At 57.2% G+C, this 15,251-nt stretch overlaps 1 protein-coding gene across 2 annotated transcripts in view; it reads left to right on the forward strand.

Annotated features, from left to right (window-relative positions):
• The window catches only part of Lmx1b (LIM homeobox transcription factor 1 beta), an 80,950-nt gene extending 66,824 nt beyond the window's left edge, over positions 1-14,126 (forward strand). Inside the window, exons 3-8 of one of the 2 annotated variants that reach the window (XM_076568839.1) lie at positions 5,163-5,395; positions 7,053-7,234; positions 7,426-7,503; positions 7,655-7,721; positions 9,892-10,056; positions 10,329-14,126. In XM_076568839.1, the coding sequence (XP_076424954.1) occupies positions 5,163-5,395; positions 7,053-7,234; positions 7,426-7,503; positions 7,655-7,721; positions 9,892-10,056; positions 10,329-10,486 (883 nt within the window). In that variant the 3' untranslated portion in view covers positions 10,487-14,126. The remainder of the gene's footprint in view (positions 1-5,162; positions 5,396-7,052; positions 7,235-7,425; positions 7,504-7,654; positions 7,722-9,891; positions 10,057-10,328) is intronic. The other variant, XM_006988719.3, reaches the window with a different exon arrangement.
• The last annotated feature ends 1,125 nt before the right edge of the window (positions 14,127-15,251 follow it).

A 15,251-nucleotide genomic window follows, 5' to 3' on the forward strand; every position in this document is an offset into this window, starting at 1 on the left:
GCTGGGGAGGAGTGTGGTGATTACAGGCGGGGAGGCTGACTCATCACTGAAGCTGCCCATTGAGGGCTTGTCTCCAGGGCTGAAGGAGGTGAAGGAGGTCCCTGAGAGCCACGAGTGCACACGTGCAGTAGAAGTTATCCTCAGAACCCAGCTGGGGCCCCACACACTGTAAAGTGCACAGATGGGCCAGGTGATGGTGGCGCACACCTTTAATCCCAGCACTCGGGAGGCAGAGCCAGGCGGACCTCTGTGAGTTTGAGGCCAGCCTGGGCTACAGAGAGAGTTCCAGGAAAGGCACAAAGCTACACAGAGAAACCCTGTCTCGAAAAACAAAAAAAGTGCACTTATGGGGCATGCTGTGCAGTGAGGAGGAGGAAGAGGAGGAGGAGGAAGGAGCTCCACTCAACGACAGTGCTAGGCTAGCTCTGGGGACAGTTTTAATTTATCTGTTTTTGTTTTATGTGCCTTGGTGTTTTAACATGGAGGTCAGGTCCCCTGGAACTGGAGTTACAGACAGTTGTGAGCTGCCATGTGGGTGCTGGGAATTGAACCTGGATCCCCTGGAAGAGCAGTCAGTGCTCTTAACCACTGAGCCATCTCTCCTGCCCCAGCGCTGGGAATCTTGAAGATGTAATAGAAGCAATCACACTCCCCTTTTACCCATCCATCGCCAGGAGCCCTGCCACCCCCACCCCCAGCCCCACCCCCAACCCCAGCCCCAGCCCCACCCCAGCAGCATATCTATCATTGTCCCCACTAGACTGAGGCACAAGAGTACATACTTAACAAGGTTCCAGGGCTTGACAGTGGCAGAGCCAGGGCTCTGAGCTCAGCATGTACCACCTGAACTCTGGGGACTGGCTGAAGACATCTGGGGTGAGGACATCTCAGAAAGGCCAGTGCTGTATGCAGCTGGAGCTTTGCTCCAGACATCCCACAGTGGCCACTGGCTAAGACGTTAGTCTGTCAGATTTGTGACCCACATTCAAATCCTCTGCAAAACACTGTGTTTTCAGACTTTTTTTTAATTAGCCTGTTATGAGTTTAATAAATTATGCTTTAGACAAACCAAACCAATTGCTGATGGGAATGGGATCTTACATCCTGGAACTCTTTCAAAGAGGGAAGTCCTCACGATAGAATATTTTACACAGTGATCACTGAAAAAAAATGTGCATATAGAGTGATGTTCAATTTGTTTTTTATTTATTTTATTATTATTTTTAGAGTGGATCTCATGGATCCCAAGCTGGCCTCAAAGTCACTATCTAGTCAAGGATGACTTTAAGCTTACTGCCCCACCTCCTGAGTGTTGGGATTACATGTGTATGTCACCATGTCTGGCTTATGCAACCCTGGGGATCAAACCCAGTTTCGTGCATGCCCAGCCCTCGGTTTACTTTGTAAAGAACCCAGACCCTTTGTGGAGAGGAAGAATCATGGGGTGTGATGTGGATTGGGCCTCCAGGAAGCTTATAACCTTGGGACAGGTGCACAGACCCAGTACCCAGAGACAAGGCCCTCTGGACTCACAGGGTCAGAGCAGTGCTGTGTGTGACCTTAGACAAGTGTCTGCCCTGCCTCCCGGTTGGTCTGTGAGGACCTAGAGAGATGACGCAGGTGGGTGGCCACCAACCGAGCTGTCCTGTCTTCGAGTCCAGAGAGCAAGACCCATTATGGCAGAGGGGAGCTCGAGAGACTGGCCTTGGGGATTCTGCGAGACGTGCTGGGACTTGTACACACAACCCAGAGATCGTGGGGGCCCCAATAAGCAGGGAACACAAGGCCCCCGAACCAGCATGGTGCCAAGGGCCTCCCAGGCACCTAATCTTCCCAGTTGCTCTGCGGTTAGTTAGGACAACCCCCCCCCCACTACCACCATTTTGGGGGTTTGAGACAGTTTCCCTGTGTGGCACCAGCTTTCCTGGAACTCACTCCATAGACCTCTAACTCAGAGATTCTCCTGCCTCTGCCTCCTGGGTGCTTGGATTAAAGTTAGTGTGTGCCGCCACAGCTGCCTGGCTCGTTTTTTTGTTTGTTTTCTTTGTTTTTAAGGCAGGGTCCCATGTAGCCATTTCTTTTATTACTGCATGTATGGTGGGAGGGCATGCGCGCTAGAGGATGCCACATGGAGATCTCTTCTTCCTTCCACCTTTCTGTGTGTTTGAGGGATTGAACTCTGGTTCCGACTTATGAAGCAGGTCCTACCCAGTGAACCATCTCATTGGCCCCAACCTTGAACTTTTGATCCTCCTGTCTCTACCTCTCTGATGCTGAGATTACAAGTGTTTACTACCATGCCTGGTTAAACTTGGTACTGGGGATGGAACCCAGGTCTTTGTGCAGGCCAGACAAGCACGCTACCAGCCGAGCTTCATTCCCAGCCCAAATGTTCCCATAGATGGAGAACTGGAGTCTCGGAGGTTAAATGTCTTGCCCAAAGTCACATAGCAAGGGAGCTTTGGAGCTAGACATAGAATGCTCATCTAGGACACGCAAAGCCCTGGGTTTGCACCGTGAAGTGGGGGAGCCAAGGTGCGTCCCCGCCCCGTCTGCTGGCAGCTTTAAACTGGTAGCTCCTGCCTGCTGTGCCGAGAAGCAAGCTGAGGCCGGGAGAGAGGAATTGCCCACAAAGCTTCCGAGCTTCCGTGATGGCAGTGTCCTGCCTGTGGCTGGCCCGCTCCTCCTTGGCTCTCGGTGGCTTCTGGTTCCAGCCATGTGCCCATGGTGAAGGGGATGAGAGAGAGAAGGGGATTTGGAGAGAGAAGGGAACCCCCATACACACACACATGCGCTCGAGCGTAGCTCTCACTCTATCCCTGCGTGGTAGACAAAGCCGGCCCCGTAATTGGGAGTGAGTATTTCATACGTGCCCCCCGATGTTTTATTGGGTGGAGAGATGCTTGGAGACCGAACGGATGGCACATTCCGTTTATAAAGTGCACGCCGTTTGTTTTATTTCCCAGGCTCTTGCAATCTAGATAACAGATGATGCCCCGAGTGGCTGTGCTGCCTGGAAATGGCTGCTGGAGCCTTTGGAGGGGTATTAATAATAGATTGTGTTGATAAGCTTGGAGAAAGTCGCAATCCACCCCCTGCTGCCAAGGCATTAGTGTGGCTGTTGAATGCGGGAGTGCCAGCTTGGTGGCATAGTTGCTGAATGCGGGTCACCCCCCAACACACACCCTGCTGGCTGCCTCTCTGCAGCCTAGGAAGCTCTGTGTCTTGGAGCCCCACAAGATGTGCTGACTCTGGCCTGGGACCTGGGCCTGCCAAGATGGCCAAGACATGGCCAGTTTCCAGCTGTTCAGACCCCTGCAGCCCTTACTGGGTGCCTTGGTCAGGTACAGAGCAGCTGCAAGGGGTAGGTATCTGCTCTGGGAAGGAGTCCATGGCCAGATGGGTTCTTAGGAGCTCTGCCTACCTATGGCTGCCAATGGGACAGGTTGGGCCCTGAACAAAACTACCCGGCCTGTGCCTTCCTTGCAAAGTCACAGGCTGAGGTGGGCCTAGAGGGTTCTCACTTGCCTCAAGCACCTGTTCTGACCTTCAGTCCCACACCCAGACTTTGCATACCCACACCACAAATGCACACAGAGGCCCCCTGGAACTAGAAGGAGCCATAACCTGCTTTGAGGTGTCCTCACTAGAGCTGGGCCCACCTTGGAGACATACATAGTGGCTTCTTGCTGACTCACATGCTCAATGTCATCAAATCCTCAGGATGGTCTTCTGGTACCCCCACTTTGCAGCAGAGCAACCTGAGGCAGTAAGGAAATTCAGAGGCAGGTAGGGGAGGCCACGTGCCCTAGACTAGGGCATCATCACAGAAGGCTTCCCAGAGAAGGTGGCATTGGAGCTGGGTGTTGCAGGTTGAATAGGAGTCTGCCAGACAGAATAGAGGTGGGTACGGGAGTCGTCCCCAGGCCAACAGCTCTGGCCAGTGCCAGGGCAGCAACCAGAACTGTAGGAATCCCTGTCCACTGCGCCATAGCATTTTGTCGTGGGCGGTGCTGATGGCAGCCCCGGGAAGGGAGGCAGGGCTGGAGCCTGCCGTTTACTGCTGTCCCTGCTCCAGAACCGATTAGCAGAGAATTGCAGCTGTAATCTGTGCCCGTGATGGCGGGCCATAAAGAGGGATGGGACTCGCGGTGCTCCCAAGGTGGCGCCCGCAGACGTGGCCCGGGGATGCGGGGAATGAAAAATGGTTTTAATTCCCTCCCAGCAGCAATAATTTGATTCTTCATAAATTTTTCCATCAAAGTGTTGTTGAGGCTGAGTTCCCACAGAGCGAGCATGTGGCAGGGTGGGGTGTGGGGAGGAGCGGTCAGCGGAACAGCAGGACCCTCCAGCACAAGCCAGCCAGGGGCATGGAGACCCTATTCGGGCTGGACCCTTGGATGGGAGACAGAGCCTGGATCAGCCCACACGGGGAGTTGTTTGTTGCATCACATGTACGCTGAGCACGAGGAACTCTGGTCTGCACTTCCTTTTCCTCAGGTCTCTCTGGTCTCAAGGGCCACTGCAAGATCAGGTGACATGCACGGGTAACGTGCTGAGTACAGCTACTAGCCATGTTTCAGTAAGCTGTGCCCAGGCTAAAACGAAGGGACAAGAAGGTGACGCCAAGCCGAGGAGCAGGGACAGGATGTGTCCAGGGGCTGCTGTGAGGGTGCTCTGGAGACCTCGTGGCTGTTCTGAGGGATTACAGCCAGGAAGCCAGGGGTAGTGAGGTGGGATGTTTTCCTAAGGGCACTGGGAGCTACAGGCGTGTGGATCAGGAAAGAACAAGATCAACGTGTGTTACAAAGTCTTCTGTGTCCTGTGTGCACAGGTGAGAGAAGATTGAAGCGTTTGAGGGATCTGGAAGCCCAGGGTAGGGAGAAGGGTCCCGGCTGGAGGGCAGGGCAAAATTGGGATTATTTGGCTATGGGGGTGAAGGAGGCTAGTGGTCAGGAAATGAGACTGACCCTGAACACTGCCCTCTAGTGGCTACCATGTCCGAGCCGGAAGACCCAGAAACAGAGTTGACCGGTCCGTGGGACATGCAAAAGAGGAGGGTGTTCCCCCCACTACCACCCCACTGTCCGCCAGGGTGGCAGAGGGAGATGCCCTGGGCAAGACTCTCTCAGCCCAGCCTGTGCCTCCTTCGTGCCCTGCAGGCTCTTCGCGGCAAAATGCAGCGGCTGCATGGAGAAGATCGCGCCTACCGAGTTTGTGATGCGGGCGCTCGAGTGTGTGTACCACTTGGGCTGCTTCTGCTGCTGCGTGTGCGAGAGGCAGCTGCGGAAGGGGGATGAGTTCGTGCTCAAGGAGGGCCAGCTGCTGTGTAAGGGCGACTACGAGAAGGAGAAGGATCTTCTCAGTTCCGTGAGCCCCGACGAGTCTGACTCTGGTGAGCCTGGGCTGGGACAGCTGCAGGACGTGGTTCAGTGGGATGCTGGAGGGGGGCTTCTGAGCTCTACAGACCTGCACCCACACACATAGAGCACTGGTGTGTCACACCCATCCCTGCATGCCACCCTAGTATTTATCTGGGTGCCAGCTCCAGAGCACACACACCTGTATGCCTATCTGACCACACATGTACCCAGTGCCATAGAGACACCACCCCATGTGCCCTATGTGGGGACATGTGCTCACACACCCAAGCATGCAAAGCTCTCCCTAGGCGCACACGCACGCAAACACACACACACATATGTGCTTCATATCTCTGCAGCTAACCAGTACACTCAGGTTACATATGCATGTTTGTATAAACACTCACATGCACTGTGCATGCATGCACTTGCTCTCTGGCAAGGTCTGAAGTTCAGCTAGCACCCTGTCACTCCTGAAACTTGAGCAGGGCACATGCTGAGATGATTGGCCTGTCCTTTGAGGTATCCTAGACCCACAGGGATGGCTTCTGCCCATGTGGGGAGTGTCTGCCATTGCCAGGGCCCCAGTATCTGGGCCTCAGTGTGACAGAGTCCTTATGTACCTGCTGCTGGCCATCCATGGGTTAGACACTGTGACCGCATCCCTGTGGCCACCTGCACTCCCACGGAAGGGAAGGGCACTGGCCCAGCTTACAGATAAGGTAGAAGGGAACACAGTCCTCCATGGGGCTCACCTCCAGAGAAAGTGGGGCTAGGGAGAGGTGAGGGGTGTCGGAAGCTGGTGGCCATTAGGAACCTCAGCCATGTACCTGGCTCTCTAAGGCCCCAAACCCTGGGGTCATGGAAGTGTTTGTGTGTTGCTTGGTGTACATACATGTTTCTTCATGCCACATGTGTCTTGGCATGTATGTCCCTGCCTGTGGGTACCAGCCTCTGTGTGCCCATGATTGTAAATGTCTCTAAGCAGCATATGTGTGGACCTCTGTGCCAAGATGCAGGTATGTGTATCCCCAGTGAGCACACTGTGTGTGTGTGTGCACACACACGCTTGCATCTCACGGTCCTAAGTCCTCCTGTGAGGATGCCTGGCCCCTGCGTCTCTGTCAGCTGCTAGTCCTTGGAGGTCTCAAGAAAGAAGGCTCCTGACATTCTTCTCTTTTCACCCTGATCCCCAGCTAGCATGACACATGACCCTAAGAGGCCAGCTGAAGGTGGGTTTCAAACATGATGAGTTGCGGAAGCCCAGGACCAGCCTGGGCCATAGTTGCCACATGCCTATGCAGGAGGCTGCTGGCCTTCAGAGACACGTAAGAGCAGATCTGCCCTTGTGTGGGAGCGCCAGCATCCTGCACACACTCTAGTGTGTATCTACCTGAGGCTCGTGCGAGGCCATGCATGTGCACCTGGGTCCTGTTCCCCACAGGGGCCTGATTCACTGTCTCCCTGAGCCCATGAGCACCAGCAACTGTGGACAATGCCACAGGGAAGCTTGTGGGTCATGGGACGTGCAGGGAGCAGGAGATAAAGGTCCAGGCAAAGAAGGCCCTCTGTGCGTAGGGAAGGAACCACTTTATCCTGAGGCCAATGGAGGCCACAGCAGGTGGGTGGAGGAATTCTCACCTCAAGATACAAAGCTTAAACTGACAGGTTGGATTGTGTCTTCCACAGTGAAGAGTGAGGACGAAGATGGAGACATGAAGCCGGCAAAGGGGCAAGGTAGCCAGAGTAAGGGCAGTGGAGACGATGGGAAGGACCCGAGAAGGCCCAAACGGCCCCGGACCATCCTCACCACGCAGCAGCGAAGAGCCTTCAAGGCTTCTTTTGAGGTCTCCTCCAAGCCCTGTCGGAAGGTGAGGAGTTGGGTGGGGAAGGGGGGCAATGGTCTGAGGCCAACACCCCTCTTTTGCTCATTGTGGGTCCAGGTCTTCTTCCCCAACCCACTGCTATCACTGGGGACAGGAGTGTCCCTCCATCCCTCAACCCACTGCCACCTCTCAGCTGCCATCTACACTGACCGCCCTGCCCCCTCTCTCCGGGTCAGGTCCGAGAGACACTGGCGGCAGAGACAGGTCTCAGCGTGCGTGTGGTCCAGGTCTGGTTTCAGAACCAAAGAGCAAAGGTGAGAAGTCACTGCCACTCCAGGGTCTAGGGCACACCTGGGAGGTGGGGATGGAGAGAAGGCAGGGAAGGGTCCATGTGGGGTGAGGGGGATAAAGGGGGCCTGGCGTGCAGGCTGAGACTGAGTGGGTGCCTGGCTTGTCCCCCTGCAGATGAAGAAGCTGGCCCGGAGGCACCAGCAACAGCAGGAACAGCAGAACTCCCAGCGGCTGGGCCAAGGTGAGCCCCAGAGACATGGGGAGCAGAGGTTGCACAGGAAGGATGGTCAGGATGGGGAAGGGTGGTCAGGATCCGGAAGGGTGGTCAGGATCCAGAAGGGTGGTCAGGATGGGGAAAGGTGGTCAGGATGGGGAAGGGTGGTCAGGGTCGGGAAGGGTGGTCAGGGTCGGGAAGGGTGGTCAGGATGGGGAAGGGTGGTCAGGATCAGGAAGGGTGGTCAGGATGGGGAAGGGTGGTCAGGATCAGGAAGGGTGGTCAGGATCCAGAAGGGTGGTCAGGATCCAGAAGGGTGGTCAGGATGGGGAAGGGTGGTCAGGACCGGGAAGGGTGGTCAGGATCGGGAAGGGTGGTCAGGATCCAGAACGGTGGTCAGGATCCAGAAGGGTGGTCTGTCAGGATCGGGAAGGGTGGTCAGGTTCGGGAAGGGTGGTCAGGATCCAGAAGGGTGGTCAGGATCCAGAAGGGTGGTCTGTCAGGATCGGGAAGGGTGGTCAGGTTCGGGAAGGGTGGTCAGGATCCAGAAGGGTGGTCAGGATCCAGAAGGGTGGTCTGTCAGGATCGGGAAGGGTGGTCAGGAACAGGAAGGGTGGTCAGGATCGGGAAGGGTGGTCAGGAACGGGAAGGGTGGTCAGGATCGGGAAGGGTGGTCAGGATCCGGAAGGGTGGTCAGGATCGGGAAGGGTGGTCAGGATCCGGAAGGGTGGTCAGGATCCAGAAGGGTGGTCTGTCAGGAAGCCGCTGTTGTCCTGTCACTCAGTGTGGCCTCACATCTTGCCCACCCTGGTTCACTCAGCTCTCATGGAATCCCTCCAGGTCAGGATTGTCAGGCATACCTCATGAGGAAACAGAGGCCTGGGGATATCCAGGGACCTTCTGGGATCCCACCACTAGCAAGGGGCGAAGCTGCCCACATACAGGGCTCCAAGCTGCACTTTAGCAGTGACATACGCTGCTGCTCACTCATCCTGTGGAAGTGCCCCAGAAAAGCTGGGTGGGGGTGGGGAAGCCTGTGGTGGGTGGCAATAAGGAGCCAGTCCATGGAGTGGAAGACAGGTTGTCCAAGGTCAGAAATCTGTTGCAGCACCAACAGCTTGGGGGGCAATGGTCTCCGTGGCTACACAGGGACATGGAGACTTTGAAGTTATGGAGGGAGGGGGTACAGAGAGCTCCAGAGACCGCCTGTGTGGGGGAGGGGACAGAACCATCTGCTTGCGGGAGCGGGCAGCCCTGGGAAGATGCTAGGCACCCACAGGCAGCTCTGCCACTCAAGGCTGGAGCCAGGCCAGCGTCCCAGCCTAGACTTGGGGACCTAAACCCCGTATCTCCTATTTCTCCTTAGAGGCCCTCCTGGGGCCACAGGCCTCTGCCTCCAGCCTCCAGGCAGTCCCACTTGTTCTTGGAGGACAGCATTCCTTGTTCGCCAGTGGCCCTGTTCCCTCCTAGATGCCACCTAGAATCCTCCCCGCCCACCAGAGCCCATTTGGTGCTACCTCACTGCCCATAATGCCTCTGGCCCCCACCCTTCCCTCTGTTCCGTGGCCATCCGGGGAGCGGTTGTCGATCACCCATTGTACCCCCATGAGTATTGTTTGTCTTTCTTACAGAGACCTTGACAGGGTCCCCAGGGCCTCCCCCACTTCCTCTTCCCCAACAGACCCAGCCTCCCAATATTTCTCCACAGCACCTTCCTTGCGTAGATAGCCCCAGAGGGGACCCTGCTGCATTCCGTTCCTAAAACACGCCATTGTGGCCTAGCTGCCCTACCACGATGAACGTGTTTGCCCACGTTGATGGCCTCACTCCCTGATGGTCTGGCCCCAGCTGCTGGACTTCCCACCTGGCAGACCATCCCCTCCCCAGCCTGTGGTGCCCCTCCCTGGTGGTGCTTTAGTTTCTGCGGGGATGAGGGCTTTTCCTAGGCTCGCGTTCCTCTTAGTGCTCCCCCATGGTGAACCGTGGTACATGGCTACTGCCAACATAGCCTGCCTCCTCTCCAGCTGTGCCCTTACAGCTGGAGCAGATGGAAGACAGAGCAATGGGAAGTGTTTGGGGGAAGGAACTGGAGAGAGACGCTGGAAGGTGGCATCCGGGAGGGGAGTGACGGGCATCTGGAGGGACTCCCAGGACAGGGCAGGCAGGACCAGTTGGTGAAGGCATCCATTGTCCTCAGAGGTCCTGTCAAGCCGCATGGAGGGCATGATGGCCTCCTACACGCCACTGGCCCCTCCGCAGCAACAGATCGTGGCCATGGAGCAGAGCCCCTACGGAAGCAGCGACCCCTTCCAACAGGGCCTCACGCCGCCCCAAATGCCAGGTGACCACATGAACCCCTATGGTAAGCTGCCCCACCCCATCTGCCCAGCACTGCCCTCTGTCCTTGCCTTACGGGCAGACAGAGGCTCCGACAGTCCTTGCCGCCCTAAATGGAGGGCCCAGGGCCCAGGGCAGTCCAGCGAGCACTGCCAGCACGCCTCCCCGTGACAGGAAGGGCCCAGCCCCAGCCAGCTGGCCTGCCCATAACCCCTGGCCATGGAGCCTGCAGGGCTGCCAGGACCCCCTGAGCCCTGGCCTACACCCAACTCCTGACATCCCTTCTGCACCCCCCAGGGAACGACTCCATCTTCCACGATATCGATAGCGATACCTCCCTCACCAGCCTCAGCGACTGCTTCCTCGGATCCTCGGACGTGGGCTCCCTGCAGGCCCGCGTGGGGAACCCCATCGACCGGCTCTACTCCATGCAGAGCTCCTACTTTGCCTCCTGAGGGCCAGCCGGGCCGCATGGACGCTTGGGCCTGGGCCTAGGGTGGGACCACAGGCCTCTGCAGCCAGCCGGCCCCCCAGCCCACCACCCGCTCAGACTCTACAGACAGCCATACGGTGCCCTCCCCGCGGCCAGCCGGACCTGGCTCAAGTGCCCACTGGGCGCAGCCAGACAGGCAGATGGGTGCAGCCTGGGCAGGGACTGTGTCCTGCCCACAGAGACCGTGTGACCCCTGGGGACCCAGAGCTCTTGGACAGCCACTTGCCTCCCAGCCCCTGACTCCGTCACCGTCTTTCCCCTCCCCACCTCTTTTTTTGGGAAGCTTATATTTGTTCTATTTTTTTTTTTTTAAACATTCTCTCTGTTTCCAGCCAAGCTCCATTGTCCCTGCAAGTCCAGCCCTGGGACAGTGCCTGGTACCCGAGAAACGGTTATACGGGTGTCCTGCGCAGGTGACCACTTCCCCTTCTGGTCAGCGCAGGGGATGGTTTCTGGGTCCAAGAGGCCCAGGGTCACTGTCCCCAGCCCTAGGCTGGGGCAGAGTAGAGGAGGAACCGAGCAGGGGTGACAAGCTCTCTGGCCCTGCCTGGACTAGGAGTCCCAAGTAAGAGGAGGGATGTGGGCAGAGCCCAGAGACCCAAAGGGACAGAGATGCATATGTAAAGGCACACCTGTGCAAACATGCATACACACCTGGGTGCACACACACGCACACAGACGTGGAAGAGGTGGACAGACGCTCTGCAGCCTAGCGACAGTGAGGTCAGTGGGCAGGGCCTGTCTCTGAGAGCAGCTGGAGAGAACGGAAGGAGGGAGTGTCAGGTGTGACTCGGTGGGCCGTATCCCAGGCTCTGTACAGGCAGGGCAGGGGGGCAGTCACAGACCCAGGTCCCAGGCCAGAGATGGAGCCCGCAGAACCAGGTAGAATCGGGCCACGGCAGATGATCCAGATGGAAAGGACCTCAAGAGTCACCGGCTTGACACCGTCTGGTACTTAGTTCCCTTGGCCCTTGTTCTTGGACAGGGCAGCTGCCCTTCTTGTGGCCCCTCCTGACCCTTAGTCTCCTTAGCAGACAGGCTGTACACGGGCAGGTACTGTACTCCTCTGCGGGGTGGCACTGGGTGACCAAGCTTCCCTCCTGACATTAGCCAGCTCACACCAAACAGGCCCCTCCCCTCCCCTGCTTTCCACCTTACCTCTGCTAATGTGGCCCGAGATCCAGCAGGTGGTTCAGGTCTTTGGAAACCCACCCATATCATTGTGTAATGAGCCTCTGGGCCTCGCACTGGTACAGTGACATGCCACAACTCCTCAACATGTGCAGATGGGAGGCTGACTGCTCAGAGCCCAGGGAGGACCCTGGCCTGTACCTAGTTACCTGACCTTCCGTTGCCTCAGTCAGCTCGGGGCATTACTCTGAACCCACTGTATTCTCTCCCTCTGTCTCAGCTGGCTGAGAGGTCAGCCCTATGGGGCTCCCTGCAGGACCCCTGCACAGTGTAGAGCCCCCCAGCATTTCAGCCTCCTGTGTCAGTCCAGCCCGGAGTCCCCTGGACTCTTCCTGCCCAAAGCAGAAGCAATAGTGGGTCTTTCCTTGGCAACCTCCACTGGCCCCCGACAGGCACTGGGTCCTGGGCCAGACGCCCAGGATGCTGTCACTCATTTAATGCTGAATCCTAACCCCCGACATACATCCTGATGTGTGCCGAGCTCTAGCCGTGGGCTCATAAGGATGAGTGTCTCTCTCTCTTTCCACTTTGGGCTCCTGTGTCTGGCTAGTCAGTTGTGTGGGTTTGTTCTCTGTCTCTGGAGAGACCTCAAACCCCCTTAACCCCCTGAGATGTCACAAGATGGAGTCAGCGGGGAAGAGCAGCTGCCAACACAGCCTTCCTGTGTCCCTTTTCATAAAGAGAACATCGCTGATTTCCATGCTGAAGCTAGGGTCCTGGACCAGTTGCTTTCCTGGGATTCACCCTTCCCCCGTCTGGCACAGGCCCCTGGCTGAATTGTACAGGGCATATTTGGGGCAGACCCAGGGTGGGTACCGGCTCCAGGGAGACCTGGCCTTCTCTTAACCATGTTTTAAGTTGGAAGACACAATACCAATGGGCTGTGTAGGTCACCCTTCTGTGGCAGCGGAAACCTGAGACAGGAGAGGGCCAGGGATGTGCTCCAGGCCTCGCAGCCCGGCGGTGACAGAACTGCATCGGGACGGGATAACAGGAGTGTCCCCATCTTCCTTATCTCCCGAAAGGCCCCCACCCAGGACCAGTGTGCCTCACAGCAGCTGCTGGTCCCTAAGGGTCCTCCCTTCCTACTCCGGGGCCTCCAGACTCCCAGTCCTGCCCTGGCCTCTGCTGTCCCCATGCTGCTGTCCCCAGGCAGAAGATGTTACCAGGACACTTCTAAGTTACCAGAGGAGGGACCTCAGCCATCAGGCTGGAGATGCCCTGGCAGCCAGCCGTTCTCAGGATTCCTTCACCATGGCTGTGGCCTGCTGCCCTGCTGAGACACGGGCGCCCACGCCGGCCCTGGACTGCTGCAGGGACTCAGGCTTCTGTCCTGTGAGCAGAGGTGGCCTTTGACCCAGCCCTGCCCAGACCTTGTTAAAGACCCCACTCAGGCTGGGGAGCTGAGGCTGACAGAGGGGTATGGGGCTGGGAGGGCTAGCCTTCAGCCTGAAGGAGCAGAGGGATGTGGGAGTAAGAGGCAGAAATTGAGAGATGGGTAGGGGTATCTCAGAGACTAACAGAGTCCCACCTCCTGCCTGGGGATGTGGCATGTTGAGGCTCAGGCAGAGGAAGGAGCCTGCCCAGGTGTCACACAGGAGGGACAGTACCCCGGCTTTGTCCCAGCCACAGCCCTCTGCGGGCTCATTCCATGAGGCTTCCCCATACTCTGCTGCCCTCAGAGACTCACAAGAGGCCACACACGGGCACCACAGCAGTGTGAGGGTCAGACCAAGGGGCAGTGCAGGCAGCCTGCTGTCGTGGAGGCTTCCTGGAGGGGGTGTGGACGGTGAGGAACTGCCACAACATGAGTAGGTCCAGCAGAGAGGCGGTCTCTCCTTTAGGGACATCCCTTTGAAGTGAGGCCACCACCCCAGTTTACCTGGATGTCCCCCCTGCTCAGTCAGGGAACACAGGGAAGATGAACTCAGCTCTGAGCACCCTTAGGGCCAGGGGGATGCCGCAGCCCAGGGCTGACCACTGTGGGGAAGGGCCACCACACTCACACACACGTACATGCACACACTCACACCTGATACAAGGAGGCTCACATGTGGCCTGGAGCAGGGAAGCAGGAAGGACCCTTCAGCACACGGCCCTTCACAGGGGCGATTGCCAACGGTCTCTGGGCTGCTGCCCTGCCCCGGGGTCCCACCAGAGGGGGGTTGTTGCAGCTGGCTGGGGCCAGGCCTCCCATCGTATTCTTCCGTTTACCTTGTACAGACTGCCCGCCTGCCATCCCCATACACATTTTATTTAATAACTTGTCATTGTTAAATTATTTATTAGCATTACCACATCACCACCCCCCGCCTTCCACTCACCTGCCTCTTCCCACAAAAGCAGAAATGGAAACAATGAGAAAAAGATGAGATGTTGGTATATTTGTAAATAAACAACCTGTACACGCCCGTGTGGCCTCTCCTTGGGGGATGGGGACTGGGCCTAAGAGGGACCTGCCTGTGACACTGCTGGACTTCCCTGTGGCTGCCAGGAGCAGCAAGTCATGGACACAGGGTTTGGGGGCGTTCCTGGTCTTGCCCGACTCCACCTCCTAGTCTCCTCCTCCCTTCCTTCTTGTACCACCTCAGCCCCTTGCATCTCCAGCCTTGAGCCCACGCAGTCATCCGTCACCATCCCCCTGCCCAGTTACCCAACACTCACTCACCTCTTCCTGCACTCAACCGGCCCTTGCTTAGGAAGGTCCTTTGAGTGCCAACCAGGCTGAGAAGCAGGGAAGTGATGGTCACCACCAAGGATGGAGAAAGCCTGACACAGTGTGGGTGAGGAACACTGGAGCCTTGGTCCAGGGGCACCTGGTCTCATGGGGGGTGAGGATCAGGGAAGGCTTCCCGGAAGAGGCCATTCAGCTGAGATCTGAAGTTACTAAGCGGGACAGGGAGCTGGGTGAGAGGGTTCTCTGGGAGTGGTCCACGCTTCCACATCTTGGAGGAGGCAGAATCTGAGTGTCTTAACCAGAAAGGTAGCCAAGGTTGGGGGCCGGAAGAAGGACGCTGCTGAGCAGAAAGGTGATAATATGATTGGCCTCGGAGAACTGAATGGGGGCAGGAGGTCAGCTGTGTCACTAAGGTGAGAGGTGACAGCAGCTTTGACCAGAGTGATGCCCGTGGAGAGCAGGAAAAGTCCAAACTCTCAAAGTGTTCAGGTTACATCTAGGGTTTTGGTCCTTGCTACTGGGGTACAAGAGGAGAAGATGGAATGGGGAGTCTTTGGTTTGAGGTATGTGAGCTGAGCATGCCAGGGACGGCCCCAAATAAGATGATATGCCAGGGACGCCCCCAAATGAATGGGGTGACATGGACCACAGCTGGGCCCCTGAGGAGCTAGAGGCCAAGCATAGGGTCTCTTCACCGAGGCACAGTTGGGCAGTTTAGCCAGGGAACAGAACACACCAAATAGAGTGGCTCTGGTGGCTGCCAGGGCCACCTGAGATCCACCATAGCCCCTCTTACTCTGCCTGTGAACACCAGCGCCCCCTAGAGGCCTGCTCCTCCACAGCCTCTGCTGAGCTGGCC

This window comes from Peromyscus maniculatus, chromosome 4 (assembly GCF_049852395.1).
Source record: "Peromyscus maniculatus bairdii isolate BWxNUB_F1_BW_parent chromosome 4, HU_Pman_BW_mat_3.1, whole genome shotgun sequence".
Lineage (NCBI taxonomy): Eukaryota > Metazoa > Chordata > Mammalia > Rodentia > Cricetidae > Peromyscus > Peromyscus maniculatus.